General features: G+C 45.6%; 1 protein-coding gene across 3 annotated transcripts in view; it reads left to right on the top strand.

Annotated features, from left to right (window-relative positions):
- The window catches only part of ACSM2B (acyl-CoA synthetase medium-chain family member 2B), a 29,901-nt gene extending 4,024 nt beyond the window's left edge, over positions 1–25,877 (top strand). Inside the window, exons 3-14 of one of the 3 annotated variants that reach the window (XM_003124561.6) lie at positions 2,434–2,644; positions 4,732–4,939; positions 7,098–7,241; positions 9,511–9,667; positions 12,905–12,984; positions 13,199–13,322; positions 14,009–14,089; positions 15,435–15,536; positions 17,114–17,241; positions 17,363–17,462; positions 18,979–19,098; positions 23,970–25,877. In XM_003124561.6, the coding sequence (XP_003124609.3) occupies positions 2,434–2,644; positions 4,732–4,939; positions 7,098–7,241; positions 9,511–9,667; positions 12,905–12,984; positions 13,199–13,322; positions 14,009–14,089; positions 15,435–15,536; positions 17,114–17,241; positions 17,363–17,462; positions 18,979–19,098; positions 23,970–24,074 (1,560 nt within the window). In that variant the 3' untranslated portion in view covers positions 24,075–25,877. The remainder of the gene's footprint in view (positions 1–2,433; positions 2,645–4,731; positions 4,940–7,097; positions 7,242–9,510; positions 9,668–12,904; positions 12,985–13,198; positions 13,323–14,008; positions 14,090–15,434; positions 15,537–17,113; positions 17,242–17,362; positions 17,463–18,978; positions 19,099–23,969) is intronic. The other 2 variants (XM_021086520.1, XM_021086521.1) reach the window with 2 other exon arrangements.

Genomic DNA, 26,897 nt, shown 5'->3' with positions numbered 1-26,897 from the left:
CTGTGGTATAGGTTGCAGACACAGCTTGGATCCTGCGTTGCTGTGGCTGCGGCGTAGGCTGGCAGCTGTAGCTCCAACTGAACCCCCAGCCTGGGAACCTCCATGTGCCTCAGGTGCGGCCCTAAAAAAGCAAAAAAATAAAAAATAAAAAAGAGATGCAACCAAATGTAAAAGTGGGCAAGTATCTAAACAGACAGTTCACTGAAAAGTGAACTCACATGGCCCTTAAATATAAAAATAAAACGCTCGACTTCACCCACAGTAACAGTAAGGCAAATTAAAATTTTACCGAATTCAACTTTTTACCACCAGTTTAGTTAAATATAAAAGTTTGTCGACATGCTCTGTTGACAAGGCTATGAGGAAATAGACACTTTCACAGGCTACTTGGGCAAAGGGCAAAGTGGTACAACTTATATAGAGAGCGATTTTGAAATATCTGATCCATTTTCTCTTTGACTTTGCTTTCGTGCTCCCAAACTATAATCTGGAGACCCCCGAGGAGACCGGAGTCTCTTTTCAGGGGAACATGTGAAATCAAAACTATTTCAAAACAAAACTAAGACAAATTGGGATGCTTGTGCAACCCGGTGGGATTCAAAGTGGTACAGCAACTGTAGAAAGCAATATGACAGCTTCTCAAAACGTCACGAAAAGAGTTACTGTATAATCTAGCAACTCCACGTTTGTGATAGAGGCAAGATGTTTTGTTTTGTTGTTCTTTTTACAGCCACAACGAGGGCATGGAAGTTCCCAGGCTAGGGTTCGAATAGGAGCCGCAGCTGCAGGTCTATTTCACAGCCATGACAACATGGGATTCCAGCTGCATCTGCGACCTACACAGCTGCTTGCAGCAACACCGGATCCTTAACCCACTGAGTGAGGCCGGGGATTGAACCCGCATCCTCATGGATGCTAGCCGGGTTCATTAACCACTGAGCCACGACGGGAACTCCTGAGGCAAGGTTTTTGAAGAGATATTTACATACCCATGTTCATGGTGATAGCCAAAGTGTAGGAACAACCCAATGTCTATCAATGAATGAATGGATTAAAAAAGTGGCACGTCTAGTCAATCAAATATTATTCAGCTTTTCAAAAGAATGAAATTCTGATGTGTGATATACCACGGATGGACCTCACAGACATCATGTTACGTGAAATAAGCCAGACACAAAAAGACAAATGTTGTGTGATTCCACTTATGTGAGGTGCTTAGAGTGGTCAAATGCATAGAAACAGAAAGTGGGCTGGTCATGACCAGGACCTGCGGAGTCACGGTGTAATGGTTACAGAGATTCAGTTTGGGATGATGAAAAACTTCCAGAGATGGAGGGTGTTTGTCCAACAACATAAATGGACCACCTAATTGTGTGCTTTAAAAATGGCTAAAATGGTCAATTTTATGTCAGGTATATTTTACCACAGTGAACAGAAAACAAAAATAGATCTGTGGAGCTAGATAGATAAATCTAAGATAATATTTGCCTTTTTCATTCTTGTTGCCTCACAAGGATACTGTGGCATTTTCCAGAGACTACAATAGAAAGAAAACATTAAAGAGCTGGCAAACCTGTAAAATGGTGCCACTCTTCTCACTATTTTTTTATTTTTTGAAAGGATACTCACCTCTTTATTAACGTGTATCTCACTTGTGGTAATATATAATGGGTATATATATATTTTTATATTTATATATATTAATTTATATTTATATTTATATTATATATATTAATTTATATTTATATATTAATATATTTTATATATAAAGGGTATATATATATATATTTTTTTTTTCTTTTTAGGGCCACACCCGCGGCATATGGAGGTTCCCAGGCTAGGGGTCCAACTGGAGCTGCAGCTGCCAGTCTACGCCACAGCCACAGCAACGCCAGATCGGTGACTTACACCACAGCTCCCGGCAATGCCAGATCCTTCACCCACTGAGCAAGGTCAGGGATCAAACCTGCCTCCTCATGGATGCCAGTCAGATTTGTTAACCGCTGAGCCATGACGGGAACTCCATGTATTACTATGATATGCTTGATATTCTAAAGCACACGTTCAGCAGTTCTCGGGTGTCTCAGTGGGTTACAGAGCCAGCGGGGTCACTGCTGTGGCACAGGTCCCCTTCCTGCCCCTGGAACGTCCACCTGCTGCGGGTACAGCCAAAAAGAAAAAAAAAAAAAGAAAATAAAAATGAAAATACACAGGTATAAAAGTTCTCAGTTTAATTTCTAATATTACAAGTATCGAGAGAGAGAATCCACGCAAATACAAACGCTTTAGTGTTGTAATACTTCCTAAGCATGTGTCGGGGTCCTGAGATCAAACAGCTTATTAAGCATTGACATGGTGGTTCCAAGACGGGGAATGGATTCTTTGAGCGTGTGCACCTGCCCATCCTAACACGTAGCCCTTCTCTACCTTCAGGCTGGTAAGCGACACCCTGGCCCAGCCCTGTGGTGGGTGAATGGCAATGGAGATGAAGTCAAGTGGAACTTCCGCCAGTTGAGTGAACTCAGCCAGCAAGCAGCCAATGTCCTCTCAAAGGTGTGCAGCCTGCAGCGTGGGGACCGTGTAGCAGTGGTGCTGTCCCGAGTGCCCGAGTGGTGGCTGGTGGTCCTTGGCTGCATGCGAGCAGGTGGGTAATGGACCCCCGGAGCTGGACACTGTCTCTTTTGTGAAAGAAACTGACGGCCGAGAAATGCAAACATTCCTCTCCAAAGATGCCCTATCCACAGAGCATCAGCCCATGTGGTTTCTCCTCATATAGAGACAGCACCCTGCTTCCATTTATTTAAGCGAACTATGCACAAAGCACTATGCTAGAGGTTGCTAAATATAGAGTAAACAAACCATAGTCTGTGAACTCAGGGGACCCGAGGGACTTTGGAGAAAGACCACTATGAAATTATTATTGCACGCCTAATTATTTAATCACAATGATGATACGTGCCATGAGAATTCTATAAGAAACTATAAAAAATGTGGAGTTCCTGTTGAGGCTCAGTGGGTAATGAACCTGACTAGTATCCATGAGGACATGGGTTCTATCCCTGGCCTTGCTCAGTGGGTTAAGGATCCAGCGTTGCTCTGAGCTGTGATGGAGGCTGGCAGCTGTAGATCTGATTCACTCCCTAGCCTGGGAACCTCAATATGCCGTGGATGTGGCCCTAAAAAGAAAAAAGACACCCACAAAAAGACACTATAAAAAATTTGGCAAACTATGATCAATAGGGCAAATCTATCCCACAGCCTGTTACTGTAAATAAAGTTTTATTGGAACCCAGCCATAGCCTGTTGACATAACATCTGTGATAAGCACTGCAATAGCCGGGACAGAAAGCCTCTGGCTTTCACAAAGCCTAAAATACCATTTACCATTTGTTTGGCCCTTAAGAGAAGACCTTTGCTATTTATTTATTTCATTTTATTTTGTTTTTAGGACCACACCCACAGCACATGGAAGTTCCCAGGCTAGGGGTTGAATCCGAGCTGCAGCTGCCGGCCATAGACGCAGCCACAACCATGCCAGACCCAAGCCGTATCTGTGACCTGCACCCCAGCTCACAGCAACGCCGGATCCTTAACTCACTGAGTGAGGCCAGGGATCAAACCTGTGTCCACATGGATAATAGTTGGGTTCATTACAGCTGAGCCAGGACAGCAAGTCCAAACGTTGCTATTTAAAAAAAAAAAAAGTTTGTTTTGCTGCAGAAGGAGACCCAAACGGACTCATTTGAGGGGGTCATGGGAGCCTCTGTGGAAGTAATATTTTGGCTGATTGCTGGGATTTGGCCAGGAGAGGAGGCAAAGGGGAATGCTCCAAGCAAGGGGAGCAGCACAGGGGGAGGGAAGCTCAAAAATTATGAAAGAACCTGAAACAATGTCGAGGCGCCCAAAATCTGGATACCAAGTAGAAAATGATGGCAAATGGTCCTGGAAAAGGACAAAGGTGGTAAACTGGCAGAACCTTGTGGGCCATGGCAAGGGCCCTGGGTCCTTGAGTAGCATGAATGGCAAGCTACGGATGGATCGCGTGACATGACCATTTTCTGTTTGAAAAAGGTCGGGATGGTGCACAGAGAACGGGATGAAGGAGGACGGGAGGGGGGTGAGGAATTCAAACAGGAGGTGGAGGCGTTCCCATCGTGGCGCTGCAGAAACAAATCCGACTAGGAACCATGAGGTTGCAGGTTCGATTCCTGGCCTCACTCAGTGGGTGAAGGATCCGGTGTTACCGTGAGCCGTGGTGTAGGTTGCAGACATGGCTCAGATCTGGCGTTGCTGTGGCTCTGGCGTAGGCCGGCGGCTACAGCTCCGATCCCGCCCCTAGCCTGGGAACCTCCATATGTCGTGGGTGCTGCCCTAAAAAGACGAGAAAAAAAAAATAGGAGATGGAGGGTCATGGTGGAGATGGAATTAAGTGTGTGGATGTAAGAGTCAATTCACTGACAACCAGATTTTTTGATGAACACAGCATAAGGTCGAGGAAGAAGACCAGAGAGATGGAGAAGTCGCAGACACTCTCGCAACCCCAGGGAAATCGGTGCTCAAATCACTCTCTGGTCCTAGGTTCCCCTGTTGTCCCTGCTCCCCATGGGTCATCAGTGAGGACCCCCACCTCTCTTGCCCCAGTTCCTCCCCACTGCCTATTTCCATCAGGCTTGCCTAGGGAAGAAGGCAACCCTCTCTTCCATTTCTCTCTAAACCCTTTGGCACCTCCAGGCCTTGTCTTCCTGCCCGGGACCATCCAGATGAAAAACAAAGACATTCTCTACAGGCTGCAGGTGTCTAAGGCCAGGGCCATCGTGGCTGGGGACGAAGTGGCCCAGGCAGTGGACACTGTGGCACCTGACTGTCCATCTCTGAAAACGAAGCTACTGGTGTCTGAGAAAAGCCAGGATGGGTGGCTGGACTTCAAGACACTACTACGGTGAGACTCTACACCTCTTAACCTGGGTTTTTATCCAAAGGGCAAACTGAACAGAACCTTATGTGCAGGCTCTTTATTTGGGAAAGCTAAGGAGTGGACTGGGGGGTGGAGGTATAGCAGGAAAGAAATAAGAGTTACTACAGGAGATGGAGTTCCTGCTGAGCTCAGCATCGTGGACTTGCTGTTGTCTCCATGAGTATGTGGGTTTGATCCCTGGCCTTGCTCCGTGGGTTAAAGGTCCAGCATTGCCACGAGCTACAGTATAGGTCACAGATGGGGCTTGGATCCAGGGTTGCCATGGCTGTGGTACAGGCCAGCAGCTGCAGCTCTGATTCGACCCCTAGCCTGGGAACCTCCATATGCCACAAGTTTGTTCATAACATGGAAAAAAAAAAAAGAGTTAATACAAGAGTTTATTGTCTTAATGAAGGAGTCGCTGCATGGGGTGCAAAGGCCCTGCTCCTTGGGAACTTTAAGAAAAGCACACAGAATGCCTCTCAGGATGGACAAGCACTGATCCATCTACCCCTAACCTTCACTGGCAGACAGTTGCCCAAGGGCATTAGCTACCCCACACTCTGGGCTACACGCACATGCACACGAGCAAACACACACACACACACACACACACACACACACACACAGAGTCCCAGGTCTGGGGCACACAGCGAATCACCTGTGATTCCCACTGGAAGCAACACCAAGTGGACGGGAACTCACCCAGAGCTATTCACTGGCTGGAATCAGAGTCACCTCTGGCCAAGAGCCGATGAGGTTGAACACAGCAGATGGCTGATACACTCCGTTTCTGGGCTTCAGTGAACCTAAGCCAGGCGTCCGAGAGTCTGTCCCATGTCTGGCCAGAAGAACGTGTCTCCCTGTCACATCTGACATCTGCACACTCTTTTGTTTTTTGCAGATCATTTATTTAAAAGTATCTTTTAAAAATGAAAGTATGGTGGATTCACAATGTTGTGCCAGTTTCTGCTGTATAGCAAAGTGCCCCAGACAGATAAACATATATATCACTTTTGTTATACTATCTTCTATCGTGTTCTATTCCAAGAGACTGGGTGTAGCTCCCTGTGCTATACAGTGGGGCCTCATTGCTTATCCACTCTAAATGCTCATAGGTTCCACCTATCCCCCCAACTCTCAGTCCATCCCACTCCCTCCCCGTCCCCTCAGCAGCCACACGTCTGTCCTCTATATCTGAGATCTGTTCCTGGTTTGTAGACAGGCTCATTTGCTGAAATCTCCACACTCGAGACAATACCTTAGGGAGCTCCCAGGGAGGGCATGAGCCTTTTCTTTCCAATGCCACAGTCTTTAAGATAACTGTCAGAGAAGCAGACACCATAAAACCAGCTTTGAGAGACTCAACATCAAGATCCTGGAGGCGGAGTCCTAAAGAGGTGCAGGTGCTTCTAGGAAATAGAGGAGGGTGGACTGGGAAAACTTTAATTGGGTGCCTCCTGCATACCTGGTGTCATGCTCCCAATGACAGATGAGTCTTTGTTGAGTTCTTGCCAAGCCAGTTGCTCATTTCCTTTTTGGGGTTTTTTGGTTTGTTTGTTGTTTTGTATTGGTTTTTTGTCTTTTGTCTTTTTAGGGCCGCACCCACGGCATATGGAGGTCCCCAGGCTAGGGGTTGAATCGGAGTTGCAGCTGCCAGCCTCCGCCTCCGCCACAGCAGCGCGGGATCCGAGCTGCGTCTGCCACCTACACCACAGCTCAAGGCAACGCCGGATCCTTCACCCACGGAGCGAGGTCAGGGATCAAACCTGCAACCTCATGGTTCCTAGTCAGGTTCGTTAACCACTGAGCCACGATGGGAACTCCCATTTCCTTTTTGTTAAAGTTGACTTTCTCAATAACTCTGTGAGATGAGTATTATTGATCCTATCTCACATGGAAAATGAGACTCAGAGAAGTGAACGACATAGTCCAGCATTACAACGTTAACATACCTGAAGGGTTTTACAACCCAAGTCTCATGGACTCAAAATCTCATGCTCTTCCCCACTCATAAGCCTCCCTTCTGCCTGGGTTGGCTGGCTTGTCTCTCCAGGGTGGTGGAAGGTGGGAAGAGATCAGTCACCAGGACATCTGGTGTCCAGGGCAGATCTGAGAAGGTGACCATCTGTGTCTCTGTCAGGGAAGCCTCGACCACTCATTGCTGCATGGAGACTGGAAGCCAGGAATCAGCCGCGATCTACTTCACCAGCGGGACCAGTGGTCTTCCCAAGATGGCAGAACACTCCCACGCAAGCCTGGGGATCAAGGCCAAGATGGATGCTGGGTGAGAAGGGTCCTTTGTCTCAACAGAGAACTACGTGACCAGGCCTCGAGGTTTTTCTGATGTCAAATCCAGTTCTCTTGGGATGGGCTACCATCTGGTGCTTATGAGCATGATGGTTGGGGAGTTCCCGTCATGGCGCAGTGGTTAACACATCTGATGAGGAAGCATAAGGTTGCTGGTTCGATCCCTGGCCTTGCTCCGTGGGTTAAGGATCCGGCATTGCCGTGAGCTGTGGTGTAGGTCACAGACGTGGTTTGGATCCCACGTTGCTGTGCTGTGGTATAGGCCGGCGGCTACAGCTCTGATTAGACCCCTCTTCTGGGAACCTCCCTATGCTGCAGGGGCGGCTCTAGAAAAGACAAAAAAAAAAAAAAAAAAAAAAAAAAAAAAGAGAGAGAATGATGGTTGGGAAGGCAGGCAAGAGGAATCATGGTTTAGCAAGCCGGGTACCCAGTGACCTTCAGAGGGACATTTCTGTTGCAGATCACAAGGGACCTCAACACGTTTTCAGTGAGTGAGCTGTGTGTCTCCCAGGTGGAATGCTTAGCACAGGTTTATATGCATTTTTCCCTCAGACCCATCTAGATCTTGTCCTTTGGAGAGCTGGGAATTTTCTTTAATGCTCTCTATATTCCAAGAGGTCAGGTAGCTGCAAATTACTTTTCGAGTTCATCGAAGAGGCCCCTGTAATTGGATGGATTAGATGAACTGAGATCTTGAATTTCTGGATCTCAGATCTCATGAGTCAGACTTTTCTTCTACTCTCCATCAGTCCCATCAGTGCTAAGGTTGTCACACAATGATAACAAGAGAATGTCTGGGTCTTTCTCAGTAGATCCGGCTTGCTATGTTAATGTTATTATCAGAACTAGAAAAATTCTTTTTTCTTTTGTTTTTTGTTTTTTTAGGGCTGCACCTGCAGCATATGGAGATTCCCAGGCTAGGGACTGAATCGGAGCCACAGCTGCCGGCCTCCACCACAGCCACAAGCAATGCACGTTCAGAGCCGCGTCTGCAACCTACACCACAGCTCATGGCAACACCAGATCCTTAACCTACTGAGCGAGGCCAGGGATCGAACCTGCAACCTCATGGTTCCTAGTTGGATTCACTTCTACTGTGCCACAATGGGAACTGCAGAACTAGAAAAATTCTTTAATGCAAAAAAAAAAAACAAAAAAAAAACAAAAAAAACCCCTCAATGTCCCATCTATAAGCCTGTGGCATCAGAAAATTAAATTATTTTATAGAAGTTATTTAAAAGAAGAGCAATAGTAAATGTAGTTTCAAAAGCTGGGACGATAAGTTACTTATGTCAGTAATTCACTAAATTCCCACTCAACCCCCAAATTTAGTTCTTTTAAGCTAAGACCTTAATTTCTCTACTGAGCTGAAAGTAGTCCTTGTCTTTTGGAAGGGGCATATACTATGGTACTTCCCAGCCTCAAGCAAATTCTTCATGGAGTTCCCACTGTGCTGCAGTGGATATTAATTTGACTGGTATCCATGAGGATGAGGGTTCAATCCCTGGCCTCACTCAGTGGGTTAAGAATCCAGCATTACTGTGAGATGTGCTGTAGGTTGCAGATGTGGCTCAGATTCTGCGTTGCTGTGGCTGTGGTGTAGACTCAACCCCTAGCCTGGGAATCTCCATATGCCACGGGTGTGGTCCTGAAAAAGCAAAAAAAAAAATAAAATAAAAAAAAGGAAGTTCTTCATATTTGGCCTAAATCAGTTTTGCTTTAAGACAATCCTAATGCTTTTACTTCTGTTTTGAGGAGAGAAAGGGGACAGGTCTCACCCTGTACAAGAACCTCCGTTTGGATGAGGCAGTTCAGGATCCGACAAGAGAAGAGAACCAAATGCCTCCTTAGCCACACTTGAACTCTGCAAGGCCCCTTGTTGGAATATCCACTTAAGTGTCTCTTGACATCTGGTAAACATGTCCTGGGCAGTCCCCACAGGCGCCAAACTGTCCTCAGTTCTGGAGATAAGATGAGACCCAACGATCTGTTAGGTCATGGGAGGTAGGAGCACACCTTCTGAATAGGCACCCCCTCATGATACAGGGTATGGGGAGAGCAAACTCGCTTTCCGCTGCTTGCTTATACTTCGACACACTCCTACAGACATACTCACACACCTTCAGGCACACACACTCCTGTGCACGCACCTATCTCTACCCCCCACCCCCAACACACCCACTCATGCTCCACCCACCCCAGCATGCACTCACTTATGTGTACATGTGCTTCCGCTGTGTTCTCAGAAAATGGACAGACCTGCAAGCCACTGACATAATATGGACGATATCAGACACAGGTTGGATATTGAACATGCTCTCCTCATTCCTGGAACCTTGGACATCAGGAGCATGCACATTTATTCATCACTTGCCAACATTTGACCCACTGGTCATTCTAAAGGTAAGAGGAGACTCAGGTTGCACCAGGAGGTCAGAGCAAGCTCAAGGTTTGCATACCCCCATTGATGGCAGATTCTTCCAAGTCATCTGCTGTTTACGAATCGTTGCCACATGGATGGCGAGTGTTCAGAAGGAAGATGGGAGTGGTTCCTGCCTTCGAGGAGCTCATGGTCTGGGGAAGGAGATAGACCCATTCGCACTTAAAAGGAATATACTCAGGAGACAAGCATCATGGGTAATGTGTGCACTCAATGCATAGTTAATGGGCCCTTGCTCTGGTGTCAAGGATCAGAGAGATGGTAGGAAACTGAGTGTGAAGGAGAAGGATTGGAGATGATGCCATCCTTGTGTGTGTGCATAGAGTATAATCATCTTAAGTGTACAGCTTGAAAATAATTTACCTATGCTAGACATTTTATTAGTCACTCATGCAGCTATAACAAAATCCCATAGAATGGGTGGCTTAAACAGCAAACATCTATTTCTTATTGTTCTGGGGCCTGGGAGTCTGAGGTCGGGGTGCCAGCACAGTTAGGTTCCTGGCAAGAACTCTCTTCCTGGCTTACAGATGGCTGACTTCTTGCTATGTCCTCACACAGTAGAGAGAATGAGCTCTGGTTTCTCTTCCTCTGTTTATAAGGGCACTAATCCCATCACAGGGCCCCACCCTCATGATTGCATCAAATCCAATTATCTCCCAAAGGACTTACCTTCAAATACCACAACATAGGAGTTCCCGCTGTGGCTCACATGGTTAAGAACCTGATTAGCATCCATGAGGATGCAGGTTCAGATCCTTGGCCTCACTCACTGGGTTAAGGATCTGGCATTGCTGCAAGCTTCAGCTACAGGTCACAGATGTGTCTCGGATCTCACATCGCTATGGCTGTGGCATAGACTGGCAGCTGCAGCTCCAATTCAGTTCCTATCCTGGGAACTTCCATATGCCACAGGTGCGGCCCTAAAAGAAAGAAAGAAAAAAACACATCACCTGGGAGGTTAGAGCTTCAACATATGGATGGGGGGCAGGGACCACAATATCCAGTCCATGACAGACCCCATGTAACCACCCACAGATCAAGATATAAATCATTTCGGAGTTCCCGTCGTGGCGCAGTGGTTAACAAATCCGACTAGGAACCATGAGGTGGCGGGTTCCGTCCCTGCCCTTGCTCAGTGGGTTAACGATCCAGCGTTGCCATGAGCTGTGGTGTAGGCTGCAGATGCGACTCGGATCCCGCGTTGCTGTGGCTCTGGTGTAGGCCGGTGGCTACAGCTCTGATTCGACCCCTAGCCTGGGAACCTCCATATGCCACGGGAGCGGCCCAAGAAATAGCAACAACAACAACAACAAAAGACAAAAAGACAAAAGACAAAAAAAAAAGATATAAATCATTTCTTTCACTGCAGAAAGTGGCCATACCCCGCTCACATTATGGTCCACACCCCAAAAGTTCATCATTATTAACCTCTATCACCATAATTCATTGTGCCTCTTCTTGAACTTCACCTAAGCAGAGTCGTACAATAGGTAATCTTTTTTTTTCCGGCTTCTTTCATGCAACATATTCTCTGTGAATGCTGCCCATAATGCTGCACACATTAGAAGTTCATTCTTTTCAGCTATGTAGCGTTCCATTCTGTGGATCTTTCATAATTCTTTTCCCATCCTATCGGTGGTGGACGTTAGGGTTATTTGCAGTTTGAGACTATTATCTATGAGGAATTTGGAAGAATAAATGAGAGTTTCCTATGGAACTTGACAGGGCCACCATTAAATAAGATCTACAAACTACATGATCTTAGATCAACAAAGCAATGGGGATGGGCTTATTTCTCTTGCAAAGGTGCTCACCTTTTTGTGATAGACAGTTGGGCAATTGACATCCTAGGGATCCAGATCTCTGCAGCAGTTACTGGCCCACTCAGATTTATGTTTGGCTGGCTTTAGAGGCCCCAGGAGCAAACTGAGCTATGGATGACACACGCAAAGTTCAAAAGGTCAGGCACGGTCTGGATTCATTCATGAGATTCTCTTTGAAGGGTGTTATCATTCTCTGTTTTACACAATTCTAACTCTGTCTTCTTCCTAAAAGGATTTGAAGTGGCTTTTATTAAGTGTTACAAATGGGCAGAGAAATTAAAAAAAAAAACACACACACACACATGAAACAGGTGTAAAATTATAAAGCCTCTTAGGAAAATACAGGCTGGAGATGTGGAGTAAGTGGGTGGGAAGACTCAGGAGAGTAGGGTGAAGTATAGCATAGCAAATAAGCAAAAGCAAAGGTCACCGCATGTTGAGCTTCCCGTAAGGCAAGGTAACAAGGGAAATTGGATCATTTTCGTAGTTTATGTCAGTACATCCAGAACACTCAGAGGAAGCAATTGTGTAATGTGCTAATGGTAGTAATTTTTTCTAGACATTTTGCCTCTTCATAATAAATTCTGCACAAAGCAAAGCATGGGGTGGAGGTGGCGTTGCTAATGGTTAAAAGTATAGGCTGCAAATGTCAGTCCTACTACTTGCTGAGTGTGTGACTTTGGGCAAGTTGCTTAACCCTCTATCAAGTGAAGGTGATATATAATTCTCATTTGAGAATTCAATGAGAGAGCTCAGGGCCTGGCAAGAATTCAGTCCTAGCTACTTTTTAGTAGCACTTCTTCTGAAATGTCTATGGGTGCTTTTAACTTTTGAAAGTACTTTTCCACCTGGATTATGTCCCAGAAATATTTTGGGGAAAATAGGGCTGGAATTAATCTATTACAAAACTCGTCCTAGAAGGTTAAGGGTCTTTACCCTCCACATAGCCAACTGGCAACCGCAGCTGATCACCCCTTGGTGAATGGGGTTTCTGTAACTCTGGAGGTGGTATGTTTGGGGGGTAGGTCATTCAACTGGCAGGAAAAGGCAGCCCGATTTGACAAAAATGTTTCAGATTAATCCTTGGCCTTTTTCCCGTAATGATTAAAAAATGCAGTCATTTCTCTGTCATTTTTGCTTTGAGGGTTTGTGAAGATTGGGTTCCTTTGGTCTGGAATAGACACAGGGTAGCAGCTAAGGTTTAAATCCAGACCTCTCCACAGCCCACATCTGTAGAAGGGGCTCCCATTGTGGCTCAGCGGTTAGTGAACTCTACTAGCACCCATGAGAACGAGGGTTCGATCCCTGGCCTCGCTTGAAGCCACGGTGCTACCATTAGGTGGGGGCATCTGACCTGATGCTTTCTTTGTTCAGGTGCTGTCCAGCTATCCAATCAACAGCATGGTAGGAGCACCCATTGTTTACCGGATGTTGCTACTACAGGATCTTTCCAGGTGATGGAGTTTTGGGGGTTAAGAGCCTCTGGTCTATTGGCCCACCCTCTGCCTCCCTGACCTACACATGTGCTCCTCTCTCGGACCCCCTGAGCATGCATAGCCCCATGAAGCCAACCTCATTATCAACACCCCCCGAATCCAGCTCTAGGCCTGGGCAGAGTTTGGTTCAAGGGGGGCTGAGGGGAACACCTGCCTCTCTTCTCTTTTTCAGTTACAAGTTTCCACATCTAAAGTACTGCTTCACTGGAGGAGAGACCCTCCTTCCAGACACTCTGGAGAACTGGAGGGCCCAGACAGGACTGGACCTCCGAGAATTCTATGGCCAGACAGAAACGGTACCTGCTCTAGGAGACCATGGGCTGGTGGACCTGGTGGGCTCCAAAGGCTCTTTGTTAATAGAAATATGAGGAGTTCCCGTTGTGGCGCAGCAGAAACGAATCCGACTAGGAACCATGAGGTTGCGGGTTCAATCCCTGGCCTTACTCAGTGGGTTAAGGATATGGCATTGCCGTGAGCTGTGGTGTAGGTTGCAGACGTGGCTCGGATCTGGCGTTGCTGTGGCTCTGGCGTAGGCCATCGGCTACAGCTCCGATTAGACCCCTAGCCTGGGAATCTCCATATGCTGTGGGTGTGGCCCTAAAAAGCCCAAAAAAACAAACAAACAAACAAAAAAAAAACGTGTAGAATAATTCACTTCAGGATTCAAGCAGAGCTGTTTCTATTATGGGAGGGAACGTAATCCCATATTATTTTAAAGAACTTTGGGGGTCCATGGTCCCTTATGAAAGAGTGGCTCCCTCTACAGAGACTGCAGTGTAGTTGTTAGTTCCTCTTCCCTGGGAAGTCATCAGTCAGATGCTTTTCAAACACTTTAGTGAACCCTCCAGGATGGGGACGCCAGGAAAGGGCAGAGAGCCAGGGACAAGGGAGCCACTGCACATGAGCCAGGTACAGGATCCCATCTCTTTCTTTAAAAATGTCTTCTCCTGAGGTCTGGTGATCTGTCTTCTGTTTTCCATAGGGACTGACTTGCAGAGTTTCCAAGACAATGAAAGTCAAACCTGGCCACCTGGGAACCGCAATACCCCATTATGATGTGCAGGTTTGTTGGGGGATCAGGGACAGAGGGAGGGAATCTGTCTATACCTATTTCGTCTGTATACATAACATCTCTGTCTATATCTATGTTTCCATCTACCTATCCGTTTATATCATTTTTAGTAATTTGTTATATTATCCATTGAGGAAACATAACAGAAAGTAAGGATATTAAAATAATATTTAAAAAGGAGGGAGGGAGAGAGTTCCCTGGCGCCCTAAGGGTTAAGCTTTTGGTGTTGTCACTGATGTGGCTTGAGTTTGATCCCTAGCCCAGAAACGTCCACGTGCTATAGGCGTGACCAAAAATAAAAAAGGAGGGAGGGAGACAGGAAGGAAGGGGGGAAGGAAAAAATAAAAATGTAAAAGAAATATAATAAAGATAAAAAATAAATAATTTGTATTCTTACCATCCAGAGAAAACCACTTGGAAGAGCTAGCAAATTAATTTGCTGGTTAGTTGTATAAATGTACCCATTTGAAAAACGAGAATAGGAGTGAATCTTAACATATAATTTTATAACTTAATTTGATCATGGAGCAACCTTGGATGACTGTCTTTTCTAGGTCAACTAATACCTGTCACCAGCCTGATTTTTCATGACTCCTTAGTAGTAGGTCATATGGCTCCACCACTCTTTATGCTTTTTGTTAGTTCATAGATGATTTCTAAAATTTTCACTAGTAACATTGACATTGCAATGAATATGCCGTAGCTAAAATTTTGCTCCTTTCCCTTATTATTACTTTGGGCTAAATTCCAAGACATAGAATTTGTGTATGTGGGTCTATGGTGACACATGTAGGTATATGTATCTAAAGTGTACCAATTTATACTCTATTTAATGTTCTGGGTGACTGCCTGCTCCCCCACCTCTGACTGTGATAACTAGTTAGGAAGCCCTTCTTTGGGTATATTATTTTATTCTCACATAGCCCTATGACATAGGCTATTATTATCTTTGATGTACTGATGAAGACACTGAGACGTAGAGCTTAAGTAATTCAAAGTCAGCTAGTAAGATGGCCGAGTCATAATGTGAGCTTTATTCTTGCTTATGGCCAAGTCAGTGGGCCTCAAGGATATGGAGGGGCTATTATATTTTCTGAACTCCTAAAGCTAGAAGACTCTTCCCAAGATCATCTGGTCTAGTCTCAAAAAGCGGCTCCACCAAAATCATCTCAGGCAGGTGGGTTAGAGAGGTTGTCTTAAAATTCTTGGCTTCTCTCGGTTTCTGATTCTTTTGTCACTATTAGAGTAAGACCATCTTCCATTTGATCAACGCATGTTGCCATTCAAGCCATGCCATGCTGTGGATGTCCTTCTTCCCATCTGCTTCTTCCTCCAGGTCATAGATGACAAGGGCAATGTCCTGCCTCCTGGTACAGAAGGAGAGTTGGGCATCAGGGTCAAACCCATCAGGCCTGTAGGCTTCTTCTCTGGCTATGTGGTGAGGACTCCATGTTCATCCCCCTCTGTCTCCTGGTGGGGATAGTGGGCTCTGAGTGGGATGAGGGGGTCCCCCAAGTTATGTGCATCCCAAGAGGCATTGATAAGAAATAGGGACAAGGGTGCCCAGTGTCCAAGAATGGGCACTTTGCCAAGTGAAAAAAACTGGCTGTTCACTCCTGCTTTCCTTAGCTTATCATTAAGATTCCATTGGAAGAGTTTTCTTCTCCAGTACCACCCTGCCCACTCCTACGAGCTGTTTTATGATGGAAAGCTTGCCGTTTATCACATGGCAAGCATTCTCCTAAAGCAGTTCACGTACATTAAACTCATGTGCTCCTTACCACTTCCCTATGAAGAGTCCTTGGAGCCAAATTGCTTGACGTCAAAACCCTGGTCTACTATTTGCTGTGTGATCTTGAATAAGTTACAGATCTCTCCTGCTTCAGCTTCCTCACCTGTACAATGTGTATGATAATATCTCGTAGCATTACCCTGGATATCTAAAGGCATTGATGTTTGGGAAACACTTAGAACCATGGAATATAAGCATGTAAAGTAAAAGACTTCTTGTAGATCCAAGACATCATACCCATTATACAGATGAGGAAAACTGAGTCTCCAGATGATGTCACAGCACAACTGCACTTTTCTAAACATTTCCTGTACATTGTCCCACTCTATTCCTACAAGCCAGTGAGGTAGTGAAGGCGCAGGATTCTTCCCATTCAACAGAAGAGGAGACCGACTCCAAAGAGTTCATGAATTAACTCAAGGCCACAGAGTTCATTAAAGCAGGGGCTTCATAGTGGTCAGGAGAAAAAGTCAGACAAAAAGTCAGACTGGTGGTCAAGAGATTTGACTACTGGCCTCAACTCTGCCCTCTGTAATGGCTCTGTGGCCTTGGACTTGCCTCCTGATCTTTCTAATCCTCAATACCCCCATCTTCCAATGAAGGATCCAGGCTATGGATTCTCTAGGGCATCTTTAACCCAGTGACCAAACATCCAATGTGGACCTCATACCTCTGCACTTGAGCAAGACATAAAGATGCTCTGACAAGGGACAAAGCCTTCTCGCAGCTCAAGAACAAGTGCCTCATCTGAATAGAGGGTTTCAGTCATTATAGAAATACGCACACGGACCGAGGCCCTTGTGGCTTGCTGGTGTATCTCTAGAACTTTCAGATCTAACGGTCTGGACCCAAGAAAAAATGTCTAATAAATCTTGCTGCCCTTGAGTGGTGTCATGGAGTGGAACAGGTTTCATGCTGATCATTGAAACTCAGATGGAATTAGTTGGGGACAAAGTCCTAGAGCACAGGTGAATGAGTGCATCGATATTATCTACCAGACTGGACCCCGGGGAATAGGTGAGCGACCCTGGGTGGAATAAATAAAATAAAGGGGGAGGTTCCAGTTGCACCTGGAGGCTGCAGTTGGTGGATTCAGGGCAGTCTCACCAGGTGTAGTAGTTCAAGTTGTAAAATGAGCAATGTGCACATATGGTCATGGGAGCCCCGGGGCAGAGAATTTAGGCTTTGCAGGTGTGATGACTCTGTCTTTCTGTGTTTACCAGGACAATCTTGAGAAGACAATAGCCAACATTAGAGGGGATTTCTGGTTGACGGGAGACCGGGGAATCAAAGACCAAGATGGGTATTTCCAGTTCTTGGGGCGGGCAGATGATATCATTAACTCCAGTGGGTAAGCTTGGTGTCTGGGCTGGAAAGGGTCATCCAGATCTTTATTCTATCAGGTTCTAGACTTTGGGGCTGAGTTAGAGGCTGAGTGTCTAGTCTTTTCTGAAGGAGAGGTGCTCCTGCAGGTACCGGATTGGGCCCTCAGAAGTGGAGAATGCACTGATGGAGCACCCGGCTGTGGTTGAGACAGCGGTGATAAGCAGCCCGGATCCCATCCGAGGAGAGGTGATGGGGGAGCTGCAGCCTCTGGGTGTGAAGATGGTAGTTAAGGGTATGGACTTGGGGGTTGGACAGTCTGGATCCAAATCATGGTCCTGCTGCTTACTAGCTGTGTGTCCTTGGGCAAGCTACTTAGCCTCTCTGTGCTTCAGTTCATCACATGTAAGATGAAGGGCTGTTGCGAGGATTAAATGTGTTAAGCTTTGTAAAGTGCTTGAAACAAGGCCTGGCAGGTAGCAAGCATCATATAAAATCTATTACTGGGGGGCTGCATGGAATCTATCCTGTTATTTGGCATTTGAACCCTGATCAGAACAGAGGAGGAATTTGAGCTAAGAGATAGAGCCCTTGAGCCATGGAGTTTACAGTGAGAGTAGGGGAAGAAGAAAGCCCCCTATAATACCAGGGTTAAAGAAATAGGCCCAGGAGTTCCCGTAGTGGCTCAGTGGGTTAAGAACCCAATGTAGTGTCTGTGAAGATGTGGATTTTTTTTTTTTTTTTTGCCTTTTTGCCTTTTTGCCTTTTCTAGGGCCGCTTTCTGCAGCATAAGGAGGTTCCCAGGCTAGGGGTCTAATCGGAGCTGTAGCCAATGGCCTACGCCACGGCCACAGCAACACAGGATCCGAGCTGCATCTGCAACCTACACCACAGCTCACAGCAATGCCAGATCCTTAACCCACTGAGCAAGGCCAGGGATCGAACCCGCCACCTCATGGTTCCTAGTCGGATTCGTTAACCACTGCGCCACAACAGGAACTCCGTGTGAGGATGTGGATTTGATGCGTGGCTTCACTCAGTGAGTTAAAAATCTGGCGTTGTTGCAAGCTGCGGCATAGGTCACAGATGCCACTAGAATCTAGTGTTGCTGTGGCAGTGGTGCAGGCTGGCAGCTAGAGCGCCAATTCCACCCCTGGTCTAGGAACTTCCATATGCTGCAGGTGTGGCCATAAAAGGAAAAAAGAAAGAAAGAAGGAAGCCCAGATGAATCTAAAGAGCTTGGTGTATGTATAGGAAAAGGTTAAGGTGGAGAGACGTGGGTCAATGGTCAAGTATATTTCTTCAGGGTGAAAATCACTAATATCATAGCTCGGGCAGCTGTGGGACATAACATCCTGGAAATCATAGACTCCACTAGTCAAAGGGGGCCCCACACTCTGGGTGCCAAGCCTTGAGCTAAGCCATGCTGTCCAGGATTTCTTTTTATTTTCCACGAATTAAGCAGGGCAACTGGATCTCTGTTTTCTAGATGGACAAACTAGTTTGGGGAGGTTAAACAAATCATTTAGGTTTATTGTCCCATCTCTCTTCTCTTATTACTAGTTTCTCCTCATCACCCTCAATTAACCCTGGGATATGAAGTGATTCTGATCTCAAATGACAGTCCTACCTGCTCATCTGGAGGTCTAAATGAGGGGATATGGAGGTAGTGGCAGTGGTGAAAGTCTTGACACTGATTTTGCATTATCCCAGGAGGTGATGATGTGTTCTGGTCGTTCTTTCTTGGCCCTCATCCTTACTGCAGGTAGTGAAGGCGTTTGTGGTCCTGGACCCACAGTTTTTGTCCCATGACCTGGACCAGCTCACCAAGGAGCTGCAGCAGCACGTGAAGTTGGTGACAGCTCCATATAAGTACCCAAGGAAGGTAAGGCCTCCGGACTCCTGTGCTCCCCCAACTTAGGGAAGGAGAAATTGTTCTCTTCTTGTATTTCTCTTTTTCGGGCTGAGGATAAAGACCCTAATCTAAAGGGCTACCTGCCTATGACCAAGAAAAGTCCAAAAATGCAATCCAGTAACTGTCTAGATGCCTGAAAATTGGTCTCAGGCTTTAATTCAATCTGTCCTCCCTTGGGGACAAGTTCTAGCCAGTACCTGACCTCTAGTCCCACTCTTGGCACTGAGGTCTCGCTATGTTATTCAGAATTCTCTCTGTTGCAAGTGATAGAAATTCAACTCGAAGTTGATTGCTCACACAATTGGAAAGTCCAGGGTTGGAAGAGCTTTATTGTGGCTGATCCCAGGCTTCAGATGATGTAGTCAGGCATGTCTCTTTCAGCTCTTGACTCTCCTTCTGTATTGGCTTCTTCTCTTGAAATGCTCTCCCATAGAGATGGCCCCCAGCAGTTCCAAACCGGTTTAGCAGCTGAGATAATCTCAGGAGGAAAAAAGAAAACCTGTCCCACTAAAGGTACCAGCAAAAGTCTTCAAGTTGATTCTCATTGGACCAATTTAGGTCAGGTGCTCTTTAAACCAATCCCTGTGACCAGCGGATGGGGCATTCTGATTGGCCAGTTCTGGGTCACGTGTTCAGCCCTGGAGCCAGTACAGGCAAGATCACAGAGCGTGCTGCCCTCCACTTTTGATATGAACTGAGTGAGAGAGGGATGCCTCCTCACAGCGACATGGAACTGCTCTTAACCAGAAAAGACAAATAACTTACAACACACTATACCTGTTTACACTCTGGGAACTCCGAGAACTAGGCATGGAGGTTGACGTGGAAATGGAAGCCCAGTTTTGGGAGCTGGGTACACGATGGGAGCTTGCTCCAGGGAAAGAAAAGGCTATTTTTGTGTTAGGGGTAGAGTAAGAGCAACTATGTTAAGTCTAACACCCCACAGATTCTTATGTGACCTGGATTTTCAGTGACGCTTGGTCAGCATAGGCTAATTGTCAGAGGTGGGTTTTCTGGGAAGCAAACTCTAGGAAGAAGAGTAACATGCAAAGGTTTGTTAGGAAGTGCTTTAGGATCAGTACCTAGGGATGGAAATAGAAATGAGGGAGAGAAAGGGAAGGTGTTCACCCAAAGCAAATAGACTGTCTGTTATTTCTTCAGCAAAAAAAAAATAAGTTTATTTGGGATTAGCAAAGAAATGCAATTCGGGGTCTGCAACCAATGTGAGCTATATGCACTTCTACCTGCAACAAGGAGAGGAGGACTCTTTGGAAGAGGAGAAAAGCAAGCTGAGAGGGCTAAAGGAAACAAAGATCCAGTGGAGGAACTGAGAGCTCAAAGTACAGTATCTTTTCATTGGCTGGGTTGTGATGGTCTCTCAGTTGCTGAGCTCTAGCCGGGCAAGAAGAGGAAGTCTTTTTCATTTCCCGTTAGGCTCTGCTCTGGTCATAAGGCATGAGAGCTCCCTCTTCTGGTCTCCCAACTCTATTTCAATTGAAGTTTCTGTTTTATTTTATTTTATTTTATTTTATTTATTTCATTTTGTCTTTTTGCCTTTTCTAGGGCTACTCCTGCGGCATATGGAGGTTCCCAGGCTAGGGGTCTAATTAGAGCTACAGCTGCCGGCCTATACCACAGCCACAGCAATGCGGGATCCGAGCCGCGTCTGCAACCTACACCACAGCTCATGGCAACGCTGGATCCTTCACCCACTGAGCAAGCCCAGGGATCAAACCTACAACCTCATGGTTCCTAGTCAGATTCGTTAACCACTGAGCCACAATGGGAACTCCCAGAAGTTTCTGTTTATTAAGTCCATGTTTTGTTTTGGTTTTTTTTTGGCCATTCCATGGCATATGGAGTTCCCAGGCCAGGGATCAGATCTAAACCACAGCTGTGATCTATGCCAATCCTTTAACCCATTTTTCTGGGCCAGGGATTGAACCTGCGCTCTGGCGTCACAGCCATACCATTGATGGCACTGCACCACAGCAGGAACTCCTATTAAGTCCATGTTAACAATATGATAAACATCGAGGATCATCTGAAATGTTACATCAAAGGTTTGATGACAATCTTCCACCAAGGCTAGTTCAGATATTCTGGGAAATCTCTCTTACTGGATGTCGTTTGCTTCAGTTCCAAGAAATGTGGATTTTCAGGTCACTAGATGGGCAGATCCAGTCAGGGTTTGGTACTTTTTTAGGTGTGTCATGTGAACCCAAGAGTCTAGTCCCTGCAGTTTGGCAGCACAAGGGTTGGTTAGCAGTACGTGATAATGAGCCTTTCCAGTGAGCTTGAAGAGAATCTTCTTCTGGAAGTATCTTTTTCTTTTTTGAGGGGGTGGGGTTGGGGGTGGTTGTCTTTTTGTCTTTTTAGAGCCACACTGATGGCGTATGGAGGTTCCCAGGCTGGGGGTCGAACTGGAGCTGTAGCCACCGGCCTATGCCACAACCACAGCAATGCCAGACCCAAGCCGAATCTGCGACCTACGCCACAGCTCACAGCAACATCTCGACACTGAGTGAGGCCAGGAATTGAACCCACATCCTCATGGATGCTAGTCGGGTTCGTTAACCACTGAGCCACAACGGGAACTCCAGGAGGTATCTTTTTCAATAGACAAAAATGTCTAGGTTTCAAGGTGTGATGCTTAAGCTCCTCATTTCCTGAGTGCACTCTGTGAAATGACTGCTCCCAAAACATGGTAATTTTTTTTTTTTTTTTTTTTTTTTTTTTGTCTTTTTGCCATTTCTTGGTCCGCTCCCACTGCTCATGGAGGTTCCCAGGCTAGGGATCTAATCAGAGCTGTAGCCGCCAGCCTACGCCAGAGCCACAGCAACGTGGGATCCAAGCCGCGTCTGCGGCCTACACTACAGCTCACAGCAATGCCAGATCCTTAACCCAGTGAGCAAGGGCAGGGATTGAACCCGCAATGTCATGGTTCCTAGTCGGATTCGTTAACCACTGCGCCACGATGGGAACTCCTGGTAATTTTTAGTGGAAGCAATTAGGTCTTTGCAAGATTGGAGGCTCTCTGCATTTATTCATTTATTTATTTATTATTTTTTGGTTTTTATTTATTTTAATTTTTTTAGGGCTGCAGGTGCGGCATATGGAAGTTTCCAGGCTAGGGGTTCCAGATACCTGCTGGCCGACACCACAGCCACAGCAATGCCAGATCTGAGCTGCATCTGTGACCTACACCATAGCATTTGGCAATGCCATTCTTAACCCACTGAGCAGGGCCAGGAATCGAACCTGCAACACCATGGATACTAGTCAGGTTTATTTCGACTGAGTCCCCAATGGGAACTCCTAGAGCATTTCTCCTTTTATTAGTTGTGGGTCCAAAGAGGCAGGAACTGAGTGCCTTTGGGGTCCTGTGACCATCTCAAAGGGTAAGTAGGATCCTGAGTCCCAAAAGGATTTAAGAGTTAGAAGGACCAACAGCAATGCTTTTAGCCAAGGTATTTGGAAGGTCTCTGCAAATTTTGCCAACTGAGTCTTAATAAGGCTGTTTGTGTGTTTGAGTACAGTAGAAGATTGAGGATAGGAGTTCCCGTCATGGCTCAGTGGTTAACCAATCCAACTAGGAACCGTGAGGTTGTGCGTTCGATCCCTGGCCTTGCTCAGTGGGTTAAGGATTTGGCGTTGCCGTGAGCTGTGGTGTAGGTCGCAGATGCGGCTGGGATCTGGCATTGCTGTGGCTGTGGTGTAGGCCGGTGGCTACAGCTCCGATTGGACCCCTAGCCTGGGAACCTCCTTTTGCCAAGGGTTCAGCCCTAGAAAAGGCAAAAAGACAAAAAAAAAAAAAAAAAAAAAATTCCTGAACAAAAGGGCTATTTTAAATTTTATTTCCACTGGAAGTCAGGAAGCCACATGACTTCTAGGACATGTCAAAATCATAAGCTATTCCAAAAGTATATCTACTCTCAGTATAAATATTGGCAGTTTTGTCCTTAAAGTACAGGCTCATATAAGAGCGTGTAATTCAGCCTACTGAGCAGAAATAGCCACAGGTGAAGATGTTAGCTCAACAACATAAAAAGAGCTGTCACAGCATACCTAGCACAATATTTGTTATTGTCTCCTTTTATTTTTATTTTTTGTTTTTGGTCCTTTTGTCTCTTTTTTTTTTTTTTTTTTTTTTTTTGTCCTTTTGCCATTTCTTGGGCCACTCCCACGGCATATGGAGGGTCCCAGGCTAGAGGTCTAATCTAATCGGAGCTGTAGCCCCCGGCCTACACCACAGCCACAGCACCAGGGGATCCGAGCCGCGTCTACGACCTATACCACAGCTCACAGCAACGCTGGATCCTTAACCCACTGGGCAAGGCCAGGGATTGAGCCCGCAACCTCATGGTTCCTAGTTGGATTTGTTAACCACCACACCACAACAGGAACTCCAGGTCCTTTTGTCTTTTTAAGGCCATACCTGAGGCACATGGGGGTTCCCAAACTAGGAGTCATATCAGAGCTGCAGCTGCTGGCCTACACCACAGCCACAGCAATGTTGGATCTGAGCAGCATCTTCAACCTACGTCACAGTTCATGGCAACATTTATCCTTAACCCACTGCACCAAGCTGAGGATCAAGCCTACATCCTAGCACTCCCAAGACACTTCCAAGCCATTGTGCTGCTGGGGGAACTCTTCAGAGCACTTTTGGAAGATTCTTATTGCACAGAAGGCCTCCGTAGGAGTTTCCCAGGCTGTGTCCTCACTCACCTGGAAGCCTTAGGCGTCCAGACTTTCCTCTCACTGTAGCAGTTCCTCTGCAAAAATCCACCTTCATTGGGGTCATGCATAGCCCTCTCTGGAATTATTTTTCCCAACAGATAGAGTTCGTCTTGGACCTGCCTAAGACTGTCACAGGGAAAATCCAGCGGGCAAAACTTCGAGACAAAGAATGGAAGAGGTCTGAGCAAGCCAGGGCCCAGTGAGACCTGCAGGGGGGGTTCCTTTGGATTCTTATCCTATTTCTCCTTTAATTTCCCTTTGAATCACCTGCTTTCCCTCTGAGGATACGAGACTCTTTATGACACGACATGAGCTGATGTTTGTCTTTCCTTGGTTATTAGTTCAAAATCTTGCCATGTTGGCTGTTGAAAAAAGAAAAAGAGGGGAGGAAAGAGAGAGGGGAAAAGAGAGGGAAACAGAGAGAAAGGAAAGAAAAATGAGAGGAAAAAGAAAAGAACAATAGAAACAAATTAGGAAATGAAAAGGAGGGAGGGAGGAAAGTTGGGAAGAATTAGAGGGAGAAAGATAACTTAAAGGAGGAAGAAGGAAGCAAGCAAGGAAGAAGGAAGGAAAGAAGGGGAAATAAAGAAATGACTCCATAACACAGTAAGAAAAACTGATAAAGAAAAATGATGGAAGGCAGGAAAAATGGGAGAAAAAGTGGAGAGGAGGAAACTGACTCCCCCAAGTAGATAGATTATGACAGACTCATGCAGAAACTTGGATCTTAGGAAGGAGACAAGGCTATGACACCCTATCATCCCCCAGGACAAAAACTTCCCTACCGAGAGGCTTGTGGGTATGGTTGAGACTTTAAATTATCCCCAAGTCACTTCAGACTGAGGGGCAATCATGACCGGAGTCAGTACCTTCTTTGACATTGGTATTAGCGATATTTTTTGGATCTGTCTCCTCAGGAAGTGCAACAGAAACAAAAAAAGCAAATGCGATCATATCAAACTATAAAACTTTTTTTTTTGTTTTGTTTTGTTTTTGCTTTTTAGGGCCACACCCTGGGCATATGGAGGTTCCCAGGCTAAGGGTTGAATCTGAGCTGTAGCCACCAGCCTACAGAGCCACAGCAACGCCAGATGCAAGCCGCATCTGCAACCTTCACCACAGCTCACAGCACCGCCAGATCCTTAACCTGCTGAGCCAGGCCAGGGATCGAACCCGCAACCTCATGGTTCCTAGTCAGGTTCATTTCTGCTGAGCCACAATGGGAACTCCCAAACTATAAAACTTTTGCACAGGGAAGGAAACCACCAACAAAATTAAAAAGGCAACTTACTGAATGGGAGACGATATTTGCAAATGACATAGCCGGTAAAGGTTTAGATCCAAAATACATAAAGAACTCATAGAAATCAATATTAAAAACCCAATTTAAAAATGGCGAGAAGAACTTAATATATATCCTTGTCCATCGATAGATGAGTGGATAAAAAAGATGCGGTATATAGTGGAATGTTAGCCATGAAAACTATGAACTCTTGCCATTTGTGGCAACATGGAAGTATCTGGAGGATATTATGCTAAGTGAAATAAGTCAGACCAAAAACAAATTCCACATGATTTCACTTGTGTGGAATCTAGAAAACAAAATGAATAAACAAAACAAGACAGAAACAAACTCATAGATACAGAGAACAAACTGATCATCTCCAGAGGGGATGAGGGTTTAGGGGGATGAACAAAATAGGTGAAGAGAATTAAGAGATGCAAACTTCCGGATATACAAGAAATAAGTCACAGGGATGAACCGATAAGAAATAGAGCCAAAATATAATCACTTTTCATGGTCATGATATTAACTGGTCTTATTGTTTGATCATTTTATAATGTATACAATTTTTCATGGTCATGATGTTAACTGGTCTTATTGTTTGATCATTTTATAATGTATACAATTATAAATTCACTAACTCACTACATTGTATATCTGAAACTAATATAATACTGTCTGTTCATTACAATGCAATAATAAAATAAAGTACCCACCAGAATGTGACTCTACTGTGATAGACTCCTCTCCCGGAGACCACTAAAATTCACCAGAGTTTTATGTTTGGCCTAAGAGAGAAACACATCTGCTAATCAAATAGCAAAAAATTCTCTTTAAAAATCTGGATTTATTATCATTGATAAATGTAAGTGACACTTTCCACAGATTTTAGATTTAGCAGAGCAAGTCCTCTGACCCTGTCTCTGTTATCTTTATCTTGTGGCAGGAATGGTGTCAATCATTCCCCCTTTCTCAGGGCCCAGCCCTTGATCTCCTGACCTTCTTCAGACTCAGGAATGAGTAATGGTGGGAACCCATACTTTTAGGGAAAATCTTTGACTTACCCAAAGTATAGAATCGGCCTCTCCTCCCTCCACTCCATCTTCTTCTCCATAAGCTTGTATGAAGCAGTCACTATATTCAGCCAGACTGGGTAATAAACCCATAACTACAGACTTACCTCATTTTCTTGTTTCACTTGATAGCTCTTCACTGGTAGCTGTTTTTTGTTTTTTTGTTTGTTTGTTTGTTTGTTTGTTTTTTTAAACAAATTGAGAGGTGTTGGCAATCCTGCATTGTCAGATGATGGTTAGTATTTTTTAGCAATAAAGGACTGTTTTTTCTTTTTACGGCCCCACCTGCAGCGTATGGAAGTTCCCTGGCTAGGGGTTGAATTGGAGCTGGAGCTGAGGCCCAGCCACAGCCATGACACCACTGGATCTCAGTCACCTCTGTGACCTATGCTGCAGCTTGTGGCAACATGGGATCATTTTATTTTATTTATTTTATTTTATTTTATTTGCCTTTTAGGGCTGTACCCTGGGCCCATGGAGGTTCTCAGGCTAGAGGTCGAATTGGAGCTGCAGCTGCCGGCCTACACCACAGCCACAGCAACACAGGATCGGAGCCACATCTTTGACCTACACCACAGCTTACGGCAACGCCAGATCCTTAACCACTGAGCAAGGCCAGGGATCGAACCCACGTCCTCATGGATGCTAGTCAGATTCGTTAACTGCTG

This window comes from Sus scrofa, chromosome 3 (assembly GCF_000003025.6).
Source record: "Sus scrofa isolate TJ Tabasco breed Duroc chromosome 3, Sscrofa11.1, whole genome shotgun sequence".
In the NCBI taxonomy this organism is placed as follows: domain Eukaryota; kingdom Metazoa; phylum Chordata; class Mammalia; order Artiodactyla; family Suidae; genus Sus; species Sus scrofa.
The sequence above is the reverse complement of the archived record's forward strand: the minus strand, read 5'-3'. Positions and strand labels throughout refer to the sequence as shown.